The 22,487-nt window shown below is 37.9% G+C and overlaps 1 protein-coding gene across 6 annotated transcripts in view; it reads right to left on the bottom strand.

Moving 5' to 3' along the window:
* Window positions 1-22,487, bottom strand: part of Fmn1 (formin 1) — a 408,229-nt gene that overhangs the window by 98,216 nt on the left and 287,526 nt on the right. For all 6 annotated transcript variants that reach the window (XM_005381169.1, XM_005381170.1, XM_005381172.1 and 3 more), the window contains 3 exons: window positions 21,407-21,553; window positions 20,274-20,333; window positions 13,332-13,452 (listed from right to left, as the gene is read on the bottom strand). In XM_005381169.1, the coding sequence (XP_005381226.1) occupies window positions 13,332-13,452; window positions 20,274-20,333; window positions 21,407-21,553 (328 nt within the window). The remainder of the gene's footprint in view (window positions 1-13,331; window positions 13,453-20,273; window positions 20,334-21,406; window positions 21,554-22,487) is intronic.

The raw sequence follows: 22,487 nt of genomic DNA, 5'->3' as shown, positions 1-22,487 counted from the left end.
GACTGTGAATTTTCCACAGAGCCAAGATACACAGTTTACTTAGGCAGAAAAATATTTTGATAGTCACAAAACCACCCACAAATCCGTTTCTGTGAAGAAAATGCTCTGACATGATATAAATTCATAGCACCTTAGCTTGAGCACTGGCTTGGCCAAGGAGAACTCAGTTCTGTGCCCAGCTCAGTGATTCTGACCATGCCTTTTCCTGTCTTGGAGTCTCGATTGATCAGCTATGTATGCCTACCCAACCCACTTTAAAGGATGGAGCTGCACACACAGCTAAAGGGCTACCATTGCAGCACATGAACACCCTTTTCCTGAATGGGAAATCTAAAAGACACTTTGTTAATGCTCTTGCCAAATGAATGACACTCTCGCATTCCTCCTGACCCTTATAGCATGCTGAAAGCTTGAAAACTGGAAATTGCTCTCTGGTCTCTTTGGGCAATTCTTACAGTAAGTGTAATAGACTTCTTATCTAGAGTAGTTGCATTGTTTACAAACCTGTTTAGAGAAGTTGCTCATTTTATTTCATTTTCAATTTTAATTACTTGACTGTAAACTTCAGATAGATGACTGTGAAAAAGTATCCTTTCTATAAAGTTAAATGAAAATTTGAAAATACTGCTGTTAATATAAGTATAGGAGGCCAATGAACCTCGGGACATAGAGAAGATATGAGTGGAAAAAAAAAAAAACTAATAAAATCCAATGGAGGCTGGCATTAACAGAAAGGTACCCAGGCCAGTATCTTAGTGCTAACATACACATCACAGCAATGTAAAACATGGACAATGGGGAAACTGGGTAGAAGTGATAGGAGAACTCTTTATACTACACGTGCAATTTTTCCATACATTTTATATTATTCTAAAATAAAAATGAAAAGGTATAGGCAAGATGGTTTTAAAAGATTGAGAAAACACATCCAGAAAGGTTCCATGGTGATATTCACAAAAGTCATAATTCCACTTTAAAAATACAAACAATCATAGAAGACCTACTATGGTATGGACTCAGTAAGTAAGATGTGAAGGATTCTAACTGATCCAGAATTCAAGGCCTCATCTGGGCATCAAAGGACAGACGGTGCTATATATAACCTGTTTTAAATGAAAAGGCCAAGTGATATGAACATCACTTTTCATGATTTCTTATTTTGGCCAGAATTTTTTCCATTAACTACTACATCGGATAGCTCTACTAATCGAGATTATTTATAGAGGGCATCAATGCAAGAATATTTGAGACACGGGTTAACTCAAGAGCCAACTTTTGTAAGTCTTTAACCAAGAGAATACCTGAGATGCAAGCCTGATATAATTTTATAGTTGATTCCTATCTATGAGTATTCAGAATTAGACTTTTTAGTTGCTAATTTACTAAGTCTAGTAAGGATCCCAATAACCTTTACTGGGTAAGGACAACCACTGAATGCATTGAAATAGCACAGAAATAATAATCTTAGCAATTCAGAGTTGGACTATACCTTTAGAATCACCCAGAAATCACCTATCATTTTAATAATGATTGAGCTAGCCTACCCATCTGTCATAAGAGTCTTCTAACCATCCGTAGGTGAGGAACCCACTATTTCTCAGAAATAAGCTTTGCCTTCAGACAGTTTTAAAATCTGTCTCTTGAAATCTTCTAATACTGATGCTTATTTGACATCTCTGGCCTTAGGAAGTAATCTAATCTCTCTTATAGCGAAGTCAGCAATTATCTGAAGTTGAGTCATTCCTACAATTCATTCATTCACTCATTCATTCATTCAATTAGTACATAATGATTGTACAAGTACAGTATATGGCAGGTCCTTACTGCTACAATACAGGTAAATGCTAAAAAGTCAAATTAAGTATCTTCCTATATGGAGCAGGGGGGGGGGAAATACAAGAAAATAAGTAGAAATTAATGCCATATCAAAATAGGGGGCTGCAATAGGAAGTGTTTATTCAAGGTGTTGAGCTGCAATGGAAAGTGTTTATTCATGGCTGTTGAGCTAGGTAAGTGGGGAAGGCTCAAGGCATGAGAGTTCATGGAAGAAGGGCACTGGAAGTAGAAGGACTGGCTACTATAAAGATCCTAAGCAAAAACAAAGAAGACTTTTAGGGCTAGATGTAGTGGGGAGGGGATAAAGAGTGTGAGCTAAGACTGGAAAGGGAGAAGCACTCTAGGTAGAACTTTGAGGATATGGATATGAGGTTGGATTGGATTTTAAGAGCAATGAATACATCATTCCATGATCTGTCTGTGGGTAGGCACTGGCTTACAGAAGGGCAAGAGAGGAAGCAGGGCAACCTGCCTGAAGTCTAATGTTATGGGCAAGTGAAGAGGTGGGGGGTTTAGATGAGAAACACAGTGTAGAGGTGGAAAGAAGTAAACTGAGCCTCACAACAGGACCTGGGGATGGACTGAAGTTGGACGCGAGGGCATCAGGGCAATCAAGGATAAGTATTATCCACTTTGTTTATAATTGTGAAGGAATTTCCTACAGATGATCTTGGTAAATCCTCTAAAAAAGTCGGAGGATCAAGTAGTAATCCCTCATTTTTCTATAAGGACACTGAGATGTGAGGGGACAAAATGACCTGCCAGTGATTACACAGCTCGCGTGAAGCAAGGATTCGAATTCAGTACTTCTGACTCAGACTTTTCCAAAATAGTAGCTTCTCTTTCAATATTTGATGTTTCTTGTCAAATAAAAAAAACAAACAAAATTAATCCTACTAACTATGTTGATTTATAAATACAGTACAAACCAAGTGGAGGAAACCAGGACAGCATAGCTCACCCTTCCCACCCAGAGAAGTCATAGTCACAGCTTCAAAGCAAAACACAAACTTCTTCCATTAATCAAGTGGATGAATCAAGTTTCAGTCTCTGTATCCTCTCTCCTTTCTGCATAGTTTGTCTTTGAAAGGATTCCATTCGGGAAATGCGTGACCTTTACCCACCATGCTGCACTAATTGAATGCTTTGCATCAGAAGTCACCATGCTGTTCAACATTTTACACCCACTGCCTTTCTGAAATACTTATCCCAGTTCTTTAAGGCCTGTTTTGTTGAAATCATTTTAGAAAAATAAATCATATCAAAGGTTTAAAAAATTATTTCTAAAACTTTGCTTGTGAGACTAAATATTTTTAACACCATGGCAACATGGTCAGGACTCTGGCTAATGTATCCAGTCTTGTACCAGAGTTCAGGCTTAGTGAACTACTACCATGGACAAACGGGCTGCACAGGAGGAAAGAACCAATAAATTAGACACGGTCAATAATCATTCCAGTCTTATCTTCTGGAGCTTCCTAAAGGTGATACATGAGCCAAACTTGTCCCAGTGGGTCAACCCCTCTCTCCCTTCTAGGAGACACCTCTGTGCACTGAGAAAACTGCACGGCTTGTGAGTGAGCCTGGGAACTCCCTCCCAGACCTGAAGAGCTTCTTCAGATGTCATTTCACCTGGCCCTCCCAGTATTCCTTTGAGTTGGGCAGAGGGGAGAAGGATGATCTGCTTCATGGTTTCAGCTGGGGTTCACAGAGATTAAGTGACTTGTCTAAGTTTATCATGCAGTCAATGGCAGAACTAAACTTTAAGCTTCAGTCTCCTCAAACTCATTCCAGTACTACTTTCAACATACCCTACCAGCCTCTGCTGTTGAAACTTAACCTTCACTTCAAATGACTTGAATTATCGTTAGTCTGGTGGGGTTTTATTATTTGGCATATTTATCAAAGCTTTAAACATACAAAGAGTGAATGTATTCTATACAATCTAAGGGCAGTCTCCAACCCATTAATTCTTTCCCAGAGGCATTTACTGTTAACCAATTCAATGTAATTATTTTAGTGTGTTATCACATCTCTAACAAGTTTCTACTGATGCAGTACTTTATTTTTCTCTTTGGTAGAATAAGTGATGTCACACTCTTTTCTCTGCTCCTGCCTTTCTATCCCCCTCATCCCATAAAGCGCTAATAGAACTTGGTTAAATAAGTACTCAGTTTTGACATTACTATGATTTTATAAACACAACTCCCAGTCCCAGCTAATATATTTAAATTCTGATTATGTCTTTCCTTTATGATTCCACCTTTTCACTCTACCCCCAGAAGTAATCATTTTTTCTAATTTGCTTTCTTTCCTGTGAACTTATTATGTAAATCTAAGACTTTCTGCTGTGTAAACCTCTTGTTACTCTCTCCACATTCAGGTTCCTCACATACATTAGCTAAATATTCTATAAAAATCTTCCCCATCATTCCTCTGACACATCTCATTCGGAATATGTTTCTTCCCATGCATGCCTATTATTCTGTGCTCTTTTTCTATCCTGAACATTCATTTGCTTCTGTTCTCTGATTTTTAAATTTCCTATAACCTGTCTTCCTATTTCACGAATAACACATTCGCTAGTAGCATCCTGTAGATGATTACAGGAGAGATCAGATTTCTGAAACTTTATGTGTCTCAAAATGTTTCTAATCTGTCCTTACATTCCATTAAAGGTATGGCAAGTACTGGAATCTGGGTTGGGGGTTATTTTCCTACAAACTCAGACCTATTTATAGGTTGTAGTGATACTACTGGAAAATCTGAAGTTATTTCACTTCCTAATTCTCTGTGTAATCTCTTCCTATGACCAATCCACCCATCCTCTCCTTCTAGAAGTTGGTAAAGTTTTGTTTTTATAATAAGTATTCTATAAAGTTCTAATAGTAATATGGACCTGCTCTGTTCCCTCATCATGGTATCTATGAGGATTTTTAAAATTAGGAACTGATATCCATAATGTTAGGACAGTTTCTTCAGTACTTTTATTAATTTCTGTATGAGTACATAAAAAATTTTATTAAGCATGAATTCATGTGAATCTATGAATGAATACTGGTATGTATGAATCTTATAGGAAAAATCAAGTTGCTTGTCACTCTCTTCTACTCCTGAATTAGAGTTCAGTTTTCTTGTTTGCCTACTTCATTTACCAATTGCCCCTCTGTTTTTTGAGGTTCAGAAATTTTGTGGTTCTCATTCTGTTAATGCTGTTGATCTTAGGAGAGGAACTAAAGAACTAAGTAGGGCTTATTCTTTACATGTTGTCATTCTAGATCAGTAGTGGGAACCTTTCAGAGCTTTCAGTGATAACAAATAGCCTGCATAGGTGCCATAGGTTTGCCACTGCTAGATCATATTACTACTGCTTGAGGGCTTGACCTACAAACAGGAAGAGAACAAACCATGGCACAGTGGAAATATTACAAGCATTGTGATGAGATAAGTGTGCTTTAAATATCAGCTTTGTTATTAGTAGAAAGTGCTGCAATTTCCTTACTCTTATAATACAGATAATAACAGTTACTTTCAAAAAACAAAAACAATAAAAGACTATCTGGAATTTCTAGATGCTCACTAAATGGTGAGTGTTTTCTTCAGCGATGGAGAAAATGGGTAAGTACTATACCCCTGAACATATTTACAGACTCTGTATCCACTGTCTACTGCCAAGGAGTAGACTTTTATCACTGATATTGTTTAGAATCACCAGCACATGTTAGTAATAAAAAGAGAGCCAACTTTTAGTTAGTTGAATTACTGTTTTTAAATATACACATGAGGATAAAAAACAGTATGCCAAGTTAAATATGACTTTAAGACAAGGAAAACTGTTTTCCGTATGAGTGTGTTCTAGACAACCTCACTAATTTACCTACCTCTAACTGAGCCTTGACTATGACTTATGTTTTTAAAGACACTTTTCATCGTAAAAATAACATGCATATTCAAAAAATTAAACTATTTCTACTATAGCAGGATGCATTATACTGAAAACAACTCCTTATTTATCTGAAATTCAAATGTTGCTAGGCTTCCTGTATTTTTTTAAATAATCATGGTGCTCTTAAATGTGGGCACAGCCATTATTTGTCCATTTAAATGGTCACCTTTGCTTTCTAAGGTCATACCAACAGGAAATCACTTATCTTACTTCTGTTTTGGGTCCACAGTACCTGAGTGTGCTGTGATCATCCTTTCATCAGAGCAGGGGACAGATACACTGACTTCCACTGAGGAGGGTCCAGTATAGCTGTCAGAAAGTGAGAGTCAAAAAGGATGCTTATATGGCAAGTCTGCACTACAGGACTGAACAGGAGCAGGGAGAGAGGAATCCTTCCCACTCTCCACAGTGACACAAATTCTCCTGTCCACTCACTGACTGGCAACACCAGTTATGCGCATTCCTTCTTACTTCTTTCTGTCAGTTCTTCGTGGACAGGATAGAAAAGGCCAACACACATTACCCCAAATCAAAATACAAACAAAACCAGTTGAGGAAAAGATCAAGAGCAAGATGTGTGGCTTTATTTCTGCTAAGTAGATCCAGCCCTGACTGCACTGCTGGAGATACAGACTCTTCAGAGATGGCTTCCCTTGCCAATTCTGTCAGTATTCTCAGTCTCCAGCTCCACCCCCAACACCTTCCCCCTTCAGGACCTCACTCATATCCCAGCATTGTATTTGCTCAGATATTTAACTTGTTCATCAAGACAGATGAACTAACTGGCAAAGGAGATGACTGCTTCTACAGTACAAATGTACCTTTCTTTACAGGACAAAGAACAACTAGTTTATTGCACATTGTGTGCTTTCAACAGAAACGATTTTTCCACCATGTAAGGAGTTTAGCCGACCCAGTGAATTCATGTTAAAAAACAAGACATTGTTAACTTTTAACAACCCATGGCTAATCCTTAATCTCACTAATCTACTTAGTTATAATTTAGAATTTGGTATAATTTGTGTCTTAAATTAAGTTTTAATTGCAAAATTCATATGCATACTCAAATAATTAAATTGTTTCCACTATAACAGCCTCTGCCCAAGCACATGGTGCATTATAATTCAAATTACATCAGTGTTGTTTAATTATTTTGGTGAGCCTGGGAAAAGAGTGGCACTATATCAGTGAATTCAATCTGTCATCTTCCTGGAGACATCGTAGTTTGACTACTGTGTAAGAGATTTAAAGACAAACCTCTTTCTTGAAATTAGTTTCATATATGAATTTATATCTTCGTGTAATTCAGATGTTGAAGCAGAAGGTTCGAGAACTAGTGTTACACAAAAGAGAGATTCATGTGTATGGCTCTGGGCTAATCTGGCTTCTCCATAAAATCAGGACATAGGGATTTAAAATGCCTATGGATATTGCATGTACTTCAATATGAATTAGTTTAGAAATATTAACACTTTTCAAAATAAAACGATTTTAATATCTACTACTGCCTGGATTGTGCATTTTACATAGTGTCTCATTTGAAAAGGCATAAAAGAATTAACACTGGGATAAATATTTCTAGGTAAAATTTTATAGAATGATAACAGATTATCAAAATTTCAATAGTCCTCCTTTTACAGCTGTTTAAGCGTACCCCCTGTCTTGGTTACTTTTTTCTCATTGCTGACACAAAATACCCAATGCCCAAAATTAAGGAAGGAAAGGTTTATTTAGCTTACAGTTTGTGAAGGTTTCAGTCCATACTTGGCTGGCACAGAGGCGAGTGGCACATGGCAGAGGGCAAACGTTCATCGTGGTGGAGCAGCAAAGGAACAAGAGCAAAAGGGACGAGTAGGGGCAAGCAGCCTCTTTCCCTCCCTTGCACTGTAAGCAGGCTGTATGCCCCCTGGGGGGATGTAGCACTTACATATTCTCCACGCCCTCCTCCTCCACAGGCTCAGGATGTATCCAAAGTAAGCACCCTGGCTCCCTGCTGAGTCACTTAGCCAAGCCTCTAGACTCCCCAAGTTGACACAATGTATCAACCACAACACCCCCAAATATATCTAACTAGCACATAAGAACATCTTCAAATGTATAGTTTTAAATGTTTAGAGAAAAAGACATCAAAATTATCTTAAAAAATGAGCACATGAACTGACATCTCAGTCAACATTATCAAACAAATTTGTGACTCATACTGTTTTTTTTTTTTTTTTTTCCAGTACCAGGAACTGAACTCACGACCTTGCGCTTGCCAGGCAGGCGCTTTGCCGCTGAGCTAAATCCCCAGCCCCTGTGACTCATACTGAAGCTTTACTAGTTACATTTCCCCAATGTACATACAGATAGCAGGGCCAATAATGCAGTTTTCAAAGCAATATTTAGTAAATAGCTAGTTTATTAAGTAGCTCAACCTTAATGAGAGAGTACAAACTACTTCTAGCGAAAAAGACAATTTATTTTTATTGTTCTGTAAATTTTCCAGAATATGCTGACTATTCAACAGCTACTTAAAGAGTTCCTATCTTATTTTCCAATGAAAATTAATTTAGATTTCATATTTTCAATAGAATGAAGTTTTCATAATGAAATATAATCACAAAATTGTATCAAAAATGTACATTTGGGGGAGACAACAGTAGAACATAGTGTCACGGATTTTGACTCTGAGGCATCAAGACATGACAGAGGATTTGACCCACTATTTTTGACATGGATAGCAAGGTTAGTAGCGCCATGAGAACACAAGAGCCACATTAAAGAACAAAGGCCACAAGGGCTCGTGCAGTCCCTCTTATGAGGTCACCCAACCCTGATCAAACAAGTGTTCCTTACCTTAAAAATTTGATAGCAATTTCAACATATCTTTCTTCTTAAACTGTACGTTGTAGAATGTATGTTTTATAAAATGTCATTAAGTATACAATGAAAATAAAACCAATGCTTTGTGCTTTAAATTGGCAAATACTGTTTTCAACAGGGTTTTGTAAGCTACAGAAATTTTTTAAGCTACAGAAATTCCCAGTGCCTTTAATAACTCAATGTGTACTGTGAATCCTTGTATTATTTTAATATACAGCATTTCTACATTGATTTGCCTACAAACTCCTTTCTAGAGAGCACCAATTCACACTTCCTGCAATATTGGTGAGCAGCATTCCTGGGAAACCCTACATCTACAGTCTCAGCAACACTGCGTATGCTGGTCAGGGGCTCATGGGTTGTTATTCACTGGTACAATCAGAAAGAAGGGCCCATTACATGGTATATTAGTCTCCTATTGCCATTATAACAAAGTAGCACAAACTTTAAGTGGCTTAAAATAACACAAATACATCTTCCAGTTCTACAGGTTAGAAGTCTGACACATTGCACTGGGCTGCAATCAAGGTGCTGACAGGCTGTGTTCCCTTTTGCAGTCTCTAGGCAGAATCTGTTCCTTGCCTTTTCCAATTCTACAAGCTTCCCACATTCCTTGGCGCAATGCCCACTTCCTCTGTCTTCAAAGCCAGCAACGCTATATCCCTCTGATCATTCTTCTGTAGTTATATCTCTCTCTGATCACAGCCAACGAAAGCCTTCAGCTTTTAAAGATTCATTTTAAAGGTTCATGTGATTAGATTAGATCCACTTGGCCAGGCCAGAATAATTTTCCCATCTCAACATCATCAAAATCTCTTTTTGCCATGTAAGGTAACATAATCACAGATTCTACAGATTAGAGTTTGCATCTTTAGAGGCCCCTATTCTGCCTACCACATATTGGGTTGGTAAGGATATCTTCAGAGTTCTTGCTAGGAAACAAGTTTGAGGAGTAAGAAAGAAACGACTGTTGTCTGTGTTATCTCAACTATTCCTCATAACATCACAGTAGTAGCAGGGAAATAAAAATCACTGTCTGATTAAGGGATATAGAGTAAAAGAAAAATATGGAAGCTGTTCCCTAACATTAACAACATGGTTCTGCCAGGCGAGTTAGAACATACCTGCAAACCCAGCACTTTAGAAGCTGAGTTAGGAAGCTTGAAAGTTCAAAACGAGCTTGGGAACTTGGTAAGACTCTATCTTGAAATATAAGTGGGACTGAGCTGTGGCTACACCTCAGTTTGAAGGCACTGGGTTCAATATACAGTACCTCAAAAACAACAAACAAACAACAACAGAAGAAACTTGATTCTGTCTTCACAATATGGAATCAGATATTTCATAAACCGAACAAGCTGGCCCCTCAACAACAGGGGCTGATCCTACAGCTTTCACATTTTCCAGTAAAAGGTACATCTTCTAATGAGCTTTACTGAAATTTTCCTCACTCTAAGGATCTACCATGCATGCACTGTTTCCTGTGATGTAGGTACTGTATTGTTCCATTTACAAGAGAGAAAATGAATATATTTGTTATTTTCAGGGCTGGAGACTGAACCCAGGGCCTTGCAGATGTTGAGCACATACTCTACCACTACTGAACTCTGCCACTACTCCAGATATTTATACTCTAACACTACTCAAATACCGATACCCTGAGCTCCAGAAAGTGAATATGTTTAATAGCTGTTACTTAACAAGATCTTACTTCACCAAGCCAGTAAAAACTACACATCTCATTCCAAAGTCCGAATTCTTAATCCCATGTAATACTGCGTATTTGGTTAAAAACCTACCTCTCCTGTACTTCTTCTCCCTCCCTAGCCTCAACCCAAAGTCAGTTTGCTCCTGTGTCTCTATCCGATCTGAGAGTGAACATGTGTGGTCTCTGGGAGTGCATGTACACATGTGGTCTAGTAACTAAACACAGGTTTAGTAACTCTTTTCTTTTCTGTCATTTGTCTTTTCACAGAGGTTTATAGTTTGAATACATCCTTCTGTTTTTGATCTCAATGACATGCACACATCTAGGCCTGAGGTAGACTATTCCGTTTCTGAATACATGCTTTGGAGTCACATGTAGCTTTAAAACCTTGTTAGATAACCACCCGTAAAACACTGGCCAGATACTTAAGCATAGCTAACTTCACTCAGCCTCTTTATCTTGTGAGAGGCCAGAAATAATAACGCTGCGATAGAATCACTGTTAGGATTAAAAGAGACAATCTATGTGAAAGTACCTGATAAATAATAACCACACTATAAGCTGTCGTTGATACTATAATTCCTGGCATGCAAACTTGCATACCAATGCTAATCAAAGTTCTTGTCTCTCTGAAAGATGCTTGACAGCCCCTACTTGTATCAGTGCCGTCTGTGTGATCATCAACCACAGCTTAATTCACATTCCGTTATTACAGTGTGGTTAACACTACTCACAAAGTTTTCTTCTAAAGGCTCATGTTGCTTAAGAAACTGGAGCCTGATACTTCTTGAAATTTGCTAATCACATCTGGTTTAGCTTTAGACATTTTCTGGGATTTTGCCAGCAGCTACGACATTTTAATGGCTACAATAAACCTCAAAGCCTCATCAAATCTTTGCTGTATGTGTGAAAATTATGTCCTCTTCAATTAAACATTCAATCTCAGTTCACACCAAGGCCTTATGGAAAAGGAGGTAGAACATGAATGGGAGCGTGAGATGAAACGGACCGCCACAAATTCTGGCCATTTTGCCAGATGGTATTTAGAAGAAAAAGAAATTCATTAGAGAATCCAGGGTCTATATTTCCTTTAAATATTTACTGGGTACCTTTCATGTGTTAAAAATACTGGCATCTCTAAAGATTAGCAGGGCATTTTTGTTTAAATATTTAGTGTGTGGGAGGTGGAAGGAATTTCTTCATTTGTTTTGTGATACTTTGGGTCTTTTGGAGAAGCCCATTTGTAAGAAGGCAAATAACTGAGACAATGCTCAGTTTTGCTTCCTACCGGAGCTCTACCTGCTTCAGAAACTCTGTTTCCTTAAGACTAGCTGAGTGACGTGTCAGCTGGGCTAGGAAGACATCCAGGGTGACACTTCAGCACCTCGCTAGACAAAATAAGGTGCACGGAAGTGAAGGGCCTTGGGGAGCCCTGCTTCCCACTGCCCTCCTCAGTCACTCTTCTTATCCCCTTGCTATTTGTCATCAAACTCACAAGGATGTCACAGGGAGGCAGGCGGCCCCTGGAAGGAGAAAGGGAAAGATCAAACAGAGATCAGGTTTCTTCTCAAAACTCCACAGGAGGGGTCAGGCCTAGGGTTTTACAAGAGCAAAGAGACAGAGGAGATGAGCACTCTGGGAGGGCCTGGGGTGGGAACAACTGGGCTCTTTCCTTGTTAACACTTGCTGCCGCCCCGAGGCCAGGCCTGGGCCCATTTCTGCCAATGGAGAGGGACAGAAAACCCCTTGTACCTGATGACTTTACTCTGCTTCTATTACAACTGCTGTCAAGCGCCTCATCTTAGATAAGCATAAAGCTGTCAGTTCTTTAGGAGAGAAAATGGACTGCAAGGTCACGTGGTATTCCGGAACAGAGTATTCATTTGATCGAATTCACAGTTCCAATCACATTAGGAAAAGATAAGGCCCACATGCTCCTTTAAAAATAATTTACAAGGTAGAAACAGTCACTTGCAACCACTATCTTACTTAAGCAAATTTTATGCCTAAAGTAAAAATAAATGGCTCTCCCTGCCACCGGGGAGCAGATCTTTCCCATTTTGCTTCCATTTCCAGGCTGTTCTTTGCCTGAGCCTTAATTTTCTGAGCACTCTTTCACAATAAACATTTTAAAAATGTTTATTTTATGTCTTAGTATAAAAATATTCCTGGTTGAAACCCTTCAATTTCCTCAAGCTGTCTTTCTGGCACTCTGGCCTCCATTTCCACATTAACATGCACCCTCAACCCTCCACAGAGCTCTCGAGCTGAGTCCCGGAGCTCCTAGGCGAGTGTATTTATAGTCCTGGACAAAGAGATGTCTCCACAGCAAAAGTGCAAGACTCCAGAAATGCCAAAGGAAAATTCCTGCCCAAGCAAGACTTCACTGTTCAAAGAGCCAAAGGGGGTTTCAGCATTTTGTTTTCTATAATTAAAAACTAAAGTTAACTGAAATAAGAGGGTTACTGTATGTTACATCATCATAAATATATGTCAAGAAGCAAAGTAAACTGGTTAAGAAAATGCACGAGTTCTAATTGGGTAGACCTGGTTAGAGGTAGGTACCTGTTACTAACTCCATGAACAAAACTTGTCTAAACTTCATTTTTCTCATCTGTAAAATGGAGTTAATGTGGTTCCTGCCTGACAGTGGTCTTATAAGAATGACAGGAAAAATACTATGCTCTTAATAAAAGGTTCTTGCTATTATAATAAAGTTGTAAATACTGAATGCCAATACAACAAGATATAGACATAATAAACAAATGATCAACCAGTATTAGTAAAGGAGAGGGATGCATAAACTCAGTGCCTCCAAACAATGCTCAGAGGAAGAAAGTTCCAGGAGGGTCACAGTGGAAGTTTCATGAAGTCTGTACCAATTCTACTCTGTGAGCCAGATGTAGCTAATCCTCTAAAAGCTATTTTAAAAAAGTAGTCTTAGCTATTGTCTAATAAAAGAATGGTTTCTATTACCTTCTAGTTGCTTCTTCAGTTTTTTCAAATCTTCACTGAGATCTTCAAACTTGACTTGGGAGGCCAGAAAGAAATCTTGGGGTTCAGGTAGGGGAAAGACACTCTTTTCTGTTCCAGCTTCCTAAAAGATACAGTAAACAAAAGTATATTCTACTTCCCAATTATCACTTTCAGTTGAAATTCCAAATGATCAGATTGGGGGAAAATGTTTTAAATTCCATGTATAAATAAGAATCATCACAACCCTTGTCTCCTGCCCCTAAATGTGGACTTGCTACGTGGAAGCATTGCCATCTTTCACAGTACTGTTTGGTGTCCTGGCACCAAGGTTAGCTATATGGCCATGGCATGGACTACATTCTGTCTTGCCCTTATGAATCAAAGAGAAAACCGTCAGAGATGTCTTGATCTTGAATACTACTCGCACGGAAAAAAGCATAGGTAGAACAGATGAAAGTACTTAAAGTCCCTGCCTGAGTCACTCCATGTTAGGATTTAGATAACTCACCCATGATTTATGCAAATGGGTATGAACTGGGCAAAGGTGGTGCTACGGTAGAAGATGCAATCGCATTCCCTGTACCTTTACCAGCCTTTCTGTGTAGGTTAAAGCACTGCGGGTGAGTGTGTGCATGATCAAATTCTTCCTGTACTTGCAAGGATTTTCCAAATGTTGAATGGCTTATCTTAGAAGATATTTACCGAGGGCATGTTTAGGTACGACTTTAACAAACTCTACAGCTAAACCTGACAAAGGACTTCGTCTGAGAAATGTTTTAAGGGACAAAACCTTCTGGCACACTGAAACATAAGCTAAGCTGCAAATATCTTCTGCAGCCTAGCTTGCCTTCTCTCTGAGTTGTTTAATGTAAGCTTTGTGCCTTGCATATCTGAGGCGGTGTTCGGTTATTCCTCTCCACACACACTACTTTGCCAGCTTTCCTTCACATTCCATCTTTCCTACTGCCATTAGGACTAATTCCAAGCTCTAAAATTGCTTTACAAGGCACTTTATGATTTGGCTTCTGTCTCCATCTACAGCCTTATTTCTACCTCCCCCATCTCCAACTCCCTTTCCTAAACCTTTGTTAAACAGCAAAACAGGCCACTGTCTCTCACCTCTATGCCTTTGTCTACAAAATTATTCTCTTTCCAACCCCTCCCTAGAGACTCTTCACAACTCCTTGTTTGTAGTCATCCTTTAATCTCAAAACAAATGTCACTTCTGCAAAGGTTTCCTCTGACTCCCAGCCTTTAAATGTTTGTCCTGTAGGAGCTCCTGATATGGACATTATTGCTGTATTCATTCTACTAATTTCAAAATTGCTGGTGTTGGCTCATATGTCTTCCCCATCAGACTATAAACACCTCAAAGGAAGGAACCAAGCCTTGTCCAAGGTATGATGTATAGCGGCTGAGATATCCATACACTCTGTTTTTGGGTGGTGCATAACATTACAGACAACCTACGAAACACTGTTTTCTAAAGTTGGTACCTTTAGCTGCAGACATCTAGTTTTTTATCATATTTTTCTCATGGTTTCACAAATTCCCTGGACTTTCCCCTTCCTTTAAGCCACTTAGCTTTACTTGGGATGCTAGGAGAAGAAACTCTCCTTATTTTATTAAGACATGAGATTTTGGGTTTTTTTTTTTTTTTTTTTAAGAAACTCTCCTTATTTTATTAAGACATGAGATTTTGGGTTTTTTTTTTTTTTTTTTCCTTCTAATCTTCCTACACTTATTCTGCTAGCTGAAAATCAATGGAATCAATACCCTAGGCTGAGTAAAGATGGAACATCTAAGGCACCATAGCAAACCCCCGTGGTCACCCATACTGGAAGAACTCAGGCATAGAACTGTATGTTTCTCACCTCCAAACTGTTTATCTGACTCAGCCCTACTTTCCATTCTTTTTTAAAATTAGAAAAAGAGAAAATGCTGCTGAGAAAATCAGCCTAACAGCAGCTCTTGTGAAAGCTGTTCAATTGGAATTCAAAGACATAACTTTGAATGGATTTCCCTAACCTCCACAGACCAGACCTGGACATAATGCCAGGCATGAAGCACAGGAAGCTCGGCGCAGAAGCCACCTTTCTTCAGCTAATTGCTCATCACCACTAACCACAAAAATCATCACTTATGTTCTTTGGGGAAAAGGCCAGCTTCATAAATCACATAATTTCACACTCTTGCTGAGTGAAATGTATTTTGCACAATGAAAGCCAGGAAAGAACTACACAAAGGTGGACTTTTTATTTTTCCTACACTGGGCCTATCCCATATTTGCAACTATCCTTATAAGTTTTTCCTCCATAAAATAAATTCCAATGGGCTCTGGTCTCTTCAATGACAGTCATGTAGCACAAATAAAATTTCAACCTTTCTAAACAATGTATTTCACAGGCAGAAACTACCCATGCCATGTCAAGTGAGGGGTAGACATGTTACCTTTAAGGTTCTTTAGGATAATTCTTCTGCTACACTGTATCTGTTGTCAGACCCAGAGAAAAATATATATCTAGATATATCTATATCTAGATATATATCTACATAGATATATGTAGATATATATCTATCTAGATAGACAGATAGACAGATAGATAGATGGATAGATAGATAGATAGATAGATAGATAGATAGATAGATAGATAGATAGATATAGATATATCTCAGTTCACGCACTTGATTCTTTCCATAATTCTGGTCAAATCCAATGGATGCTGATCTTATGAGGAAATCTGATTCAGTTTTTGTCTAGTTTAGTGTGTAACCAGAAGCATGGAGAGATCGAGTTCATCAACTCAATTGCTGCTTCTAAATTTCCTAGAGCTCTTTATGTCTTCCTTGCTCCAACATTAGCCATCAACTCCTTACATTTAGTTCTTTACAAGAATCATTCATTACACTCCTGTGGATATTTACATCTAATGCAGTGAGGACTTATTGGAACCTGCATTACAGACACTAAAAAGGAGACAGCAATGAATTTGACAACCCATGGGGAAATGCCAAGATCATTGGTGGCTGCCGGTATTATGTACAGACAAAGCAACAGAAGATGAGCTGTGAGAGATTCAAACGAAGTATGTTCTTGCTTCAGAAGTGAGGGCTTCAAAGATACCCTACAAAAGTCAGGATAGAACCAAAACTTCATGGAACAAGGATTATGTAAAATTGGACTATGTTATTTTTTTATTAGCTCCTTTTATCCATTTTACAAAAGTGATATGGGTTCATTACGTTTAGTTACTCAAAGAAAATTTTAATAATTCATTCTTTTAATCCTAACATCCTGAAAAATTTCTTATACACACTTTTCATAGTAGTATGTTGTTCTGTTGTATGACTGACATCATTTATTCCACCTTAGTCCCTATCACTGGATACCTATTAAAATTTTCCAGTATTTTGCTATTCCCAATTTTTGTAAGTAGAATAGTGATACAAGTGCTCACTTATTTCCTAAGGATGAAAATTCCTAGAAAAGTTATGTATATTTCTATGGTTTCTGATACAATGAGCTCAGAACTAGCATGTCCATATGAATTAGGAAAATGGGTCCCCTTTGGGTCGGCAAATAGCTTGACAAGCACATGGCATCTTCATGTGGATTTTCTAAAAAGCCCCATGTATAAGAGATACAGTTTGGTGAGTTGAGGTCGGGCTAGGGCTGAGTTCCTTTCACCTAGCAACTGTAAACAGAGATAACCTGGTGAATTATACATGGCAGTCTTGAGAAAGATGTGATCAACATATACCGCCAATTCCATATCTAGGTGGTGATTTATAGCTTCTATTTCTCCTATAAATTACCTGTTGTGCCTCTTGTCATTTTTTTTTCAAAAGGACAAGTTATCTCATTCTTACTAACTCTAAAGAACTTGTCTCTTATATTGTGAATATTTTCCTCAGTATATTACTTAGAAATGAGTTTTCTTAAGTCATTTTTGAGATGCTGAAATTTTTAAATATTTTAATTAGGAATTGGAGGAGGTTTTTTTTGTTTGTTTTGTTTTTACTTTTCTGCATTTGAAGTTATCATTCTTGCTTTTGTTGTTTCTACTTTGAGGGGTAACCCACTCCAGCCCCCTTCTGTCCCTGTATGGGACAGAAGCTTTCTTGCCCTCAATAAATATATTCTGCTATTGTTTCTGCTTTGAAAGCACTTTGCTACTCAAAATCAAAAATCTATCTACATACATTTTCTTACATCCTTTTATGATTTCATTTTTTGTTTGTTTTTACATTTAACTATTCTTTAGAAATTTATTTTGGTCGCTGGTACAAGGTAGAGGACATCATTTAATATTTTCTTCTCTGTAATTACTTGAAATTAGTTGCTTATCTCATACTTAACACATTAACTTAGATCCGTTTCTGAGATTTCCTTTCCATGTTCTTGAATTATTGATCTACTAATCAAACAATAATTATTATAGCTTTGTAATATTCTTATTTTTAAATCCTGATAAAATTTTACAATTATTCTCACACATAATATTTAAAATCATTGTGTTAATTTCTAAGATTGACTGAAATTTTAACTAGTATTTTCCACTAGAGTACATGTTACTTTTAAAAAGTGCAGTAAAAAAACCCATATGTAACACAGATTTATTCTCTTAACTTTCTATGAGTACAGCAGTATACTGCTGACTGTAAGAGCAATGTTGTACTGCACATCTCTAGGACTTTTTCACCTTGCGTGACTGAACCCAGATATCCATTAAACATTAATTCCTCTTTTCCATCTTCCCCTCATACCTGCCAGCTACCAGTCTACTTTTTATTCCTTTGAGTTTGAGTACTTCAGGCACTTTTATAAAAGAACTGTGTACTATTTGTGTTTCTGTAATTGGATTACTTTCTTCTTAGTATAATGTTCTCAAAGTTGATCCATATTATAGCATAAGACAGGATTTCCTTCTTTTTTGTAATTGAATAATAGTCCACAGTTTCTCCAGCTATTCATCTGTGGATATTTAGACTATTTCTGAATTTTGGCTTATTTTTAATAATGTTGCAAGAAGCACAAAAGTGCAGCTATGTCTTTGTTTTGGATAAAAACACAAAAGTAACACTGCTAGATCATGTAGTGGTCCTACTGTTAATATTTTGAGGAAACTATATTATTTTCTGTAGTGTTTTTAACATGTTACTTTCCTATCAACCATGCTCAAGGATTCCAGTCTTCACATCTTTGCTGACATTTATTTTCTGCTTTTTTAAAAGTAGTGTCTATCTGAACAGATGTGAGGTTGCTACCACACTGTGGTTTTAATTTGCAATTCCCTGTTCATTAATGATGTTGAGTTTCTCTGCATGCACTTGTTGACATTTGGATGTCTTTTTCTTTTTGCTTCCCTTTACATGCTTAAGTTCTTCTTGTGACTTTCAGTAAAATTATGTAACTTTCTTCAAAAGGGTCTGTGCTTTTCTAGGTAAATCTGTAATGCATATATTATTATATCATTGACATAGACCGTCATTGGGAGTTTTCTCTGAAAAGATCTTTAAATTTATTATTTCTGGAGAGGATAATAAGATGAAAGGGAAGCTTTATATAACAGCTGGAGACTAAAATAGTTCCAGGTAAGGAGAACATCAAAAGTGAAAACATGTTAGTAAGCAAACACAGCGTGTGTTTGGAAAACATCAGGTCTTGGGTTGGATCACAGAACATGTGTATAGGGAAAGTTAAAAAAACCATGGTTATAAAAGATGGGAATTAAATTGGGTAGCATCTTAATTCATTTGAAAATGGGAGTCTTTCCCGTTTTGAGTTAAAAAAGAAAAGTGATATCAGAACCACATGGCAAGAGGGTGTGGGACGGTACACGGTCGTGCTACCCAGAAGTTCAGAGATGAGCTAGAAAGTGCTGCATTCTCCATGTCAGCGGCCTTAAAGCCACAGTCATCTGGCATGAGTAGGAAAGAAAAATATAGAAAAATAGTGGAAATGAATTAGTTGAAGGACAGAGAAGAACCAAAAAGGAACACACAGCTTTCACGCCTGAATGACCATAATTTATGGTAGCCTTGCTAGAAGTAGGGAAGAAATGTGGTGGGGTGGGTGGGGGAGGTGAGCCTGATTGTAGATTCATTCAGAACAGATAAGTCCACAGTGAGGGTGGGGGAGGTGGGAAGGAAAAATAATTCAAGAGTTCATGAGTGTTTAGCTTGTGTGCTGGGTGGAATTGTAGGCCTTCTGAAAACAAGGCCCTGGATTTTTATTTGTTGTCTTCAGTGTGTGGTAAATACTGCTCCCATAGCTAGCTAGGGTGAGTCCTGACAATATCTTCCTTTAAGACTTTCTCTGTTAGTATGGATTGCTATATTTCTCAACAACTTCACAATAAACCTTCTTTTCTTCTCAAAGTTTGGGCTCCTTGTTCCCACTTTAACAAGAAGGAATGAAATAAAATCCACTTATGCTCAGGTGGATTCTCACAAAAATGTTTACTTCTCTCACAAATATAATCTAAGCAGAGAAGATATTTTTCTCGAAATCTATGTCTCTTGTCTCCAACTTGGTCCTAGAGGCATCACTGTACAATTGTGTTACTGTAGCTTAGTGCCTAAATTTTTTTCTGTAGCTCTGAATCCATTTGCAGCTGAAACCAATTTGCTCAGTGGATCTAGAGCTCCTCACAATCTGGCCAGATCATACCAATGCAACGCGAGTTCTCTCTGAAGCTATGGTATATGGTGATTGAGAATCAATAGATTTGTAACACTGAATAATGCTTCCCTTTGTAAAAGTCAAGTGTACTCTTGGTATCAGAGTTCTCATCAGTAAACCATGGAGTTTGGAGAGCGCTCATATTCTGTGTTGGACTTGAAATCCTTCCATCCATCTGTCATCCAACTGCAGAATGCCAAGAATGAGTAAGAGTTGAAACCCATTAATGCAGTTTCCCACATAATGCCATTTCCTACCTGATCATAGTAACGCAGGTAATATTTCACAACATAGTCCACCAGATTCATTCCATTATCCTAGGTTTAAAGAGAAACTCAAATGACAATTGTTCACATGAGGCATGTAAAAAAGTTGAGAGCTGAAATCTCAGCTCACACTTTCAGTTCATGAGACCTGGTCCTCTTTCTGTTTAAGACTGGCAAAATTTTCCTCCCTTGTCCTGGTCCCATCTATTTTTTTTTTTTTTTTTTAATGAAAGCTCTACAAAGAAATGATACTTTGCTGTCCTTTGTGGTGGGGGGGGCAGATAATTCATAGGATCTCTGAGATAAATGCTGAAACAAACAAATAAAAAAAATGTTGCCTAATATTTTCTGGCAGAGAACCAAGATAGGAGAGGGTGGGGAGTGCTAAAGGAAACTAGGAAACAGAACAGAAAACCATCCCTACCTTCCTATACCTTTCAAAAAATGTGTGTTCTTAATGGCAATCAGGGCCAGCATAAAAGGAGAGCCATGCCACTTTATGACCCTGGGAGGCCAGAGGCGAGCAGGCCCTCCCACAAGGCAGCCTTTGTGTCCTGCTCACAGGGGTCTAATTCTATTCTCCAGTGTGTTTCCCCTCTCTCCAACCCCTGTTCCCTGTGGGACCCCCAGATATGGGCCGCTTGTTTCTAAAGAAGTAGCCCTGCAGGGGTGTGGAGCCAAATGATAATCAGGCTCAGAGAGTTTGACAGTAGACCTGAACCCAATTGTTGTGGCAAAAGAATAATTCAAATGCTAAGCTCAACTGGTGACTCAGCAGTCCTCCCACTCCAGACAGTAAGTTATAAGTAGCCAACACTCAGCTCAAATGGACTCCAGCATTATATGCTGTCTTCTCTCTCAGTATTTAACCAAGTATGTTAGAAGAAAAAAAGATTGGAGATTATGTGACTGAAAAGCAAGTCTAATATGAAAAACCTATCTGTGTCCAAAAGTCAAAAGAACCCAAAGAAAAAAATGCATGCTGTTCAATAAATAATTATTGCTAGAGGAAAGACAGGGATAAGAGTAATGATCTGGAATACTATTTTTGTAAGAAAAATTTAAGATATAGAAGGAAAATAATGGCAGGCCATGCATAGAAACTTATTATGAAAAATAAATACCCGACTTTTGACGTCCTTGAGTTTGGGCAGGATTTCTAAGCTATATCCATCTGCTTGACCCCGAGTCCTATTTCCTCCATTCATATAATTTCCAAAAGCCAGAATGATAGCTAAGATATCTTTCACACTCTTCATGTGCAGCAAGCCCTGTGACAGCAAATACAGATTATTAAGGTCTTAACTCCTAATATACTCATGCTCATTCAACAACAAATACTTACTGAGTACCTGGACAGACTATTTGGTGGCTTTTAATCAATAGGACTAACAGATAATGAATCAAAAGATATACTTTACTTAGCAATATGTGTCTTTAAAAAATTAATAGCCATCATTTTCTACCCATGCAACAAAATTATAACTAGTACATGTTCTAGTAGTGAGGGTTAAATCTTTGTGTTTATATTTCCTTTTGTGCCACTTTTATTTTTAGTACTTTAAAGTGTTCATAAATTGATGAAAGGGAGCTGATATATTTAGGCATAACCTTAATGACTTTTGGCTAGAAAGAAATTCACTATGTCCCTCAGACAAAAGCCTTCTATCTAGAACATATAAAGAATTAAAAAATTTCAGCCCCTCCAAATTCAAAGACCCAATCCAAAAATGGGCAGCTGAGATGAATACACACTTCTCAGACAAGGAGATACAAATGGCAAATAAATATATGAGAAAATGTTCAACATCATTAGTCATTCGAGAAATGCAAATTAAAACAACATTGAGATTCCACCTTACCCCAGTAAGAATGGCTAGCATTAAGAAATCAACCAATAACAAATGCTGGCGAGGCTGTGGAGAAATAGGAACCCTTCTCCACTGCTGGTGGGAAAGCAGACTGGTGAAACCACTGTGGAAATCAGTTTGGAGATTCCTCCGAAAACTAGGCCTAGAGGTCCCATTCAACGCAGCTATCCCCCTGCTTGGTATTTTCCCAGAAGATCTAAAAACATATCACAGTGATGTATGTGCACCCATGTTCATAGCAGCACAATTTGTAATTGCTAAAATGTGGAAGCAACCCAAATGTCCATCCACTGAGGATTGGATAAGAAAATTGTGGTACTTTTATAGAATGGAA

The sequence above is a fragment of the Chinchilla lanigera genome, unplaced genomic scaffold (assembly GCF_000276665.1).
Source record: "Chinchilla lanigera isolate Chin_1 unplaced genomic scaffold, ChiLan1.0 scaffold00015, whole genome shotgun sequence".
In the NCBI taxonomy this organism is placed as follows: domain Eukaryota; kingdom Metazoa; phylum Chordata; class Mammalia; order Rodentia; family Chinchillidae; genus Chinchilla; species Chinchilla lanigera.
The sequence above is the reverse complement of the archived record's forward strand: the minus strand, read 5'-3'. Positions and strand labels throughout refer to the sequence as shown.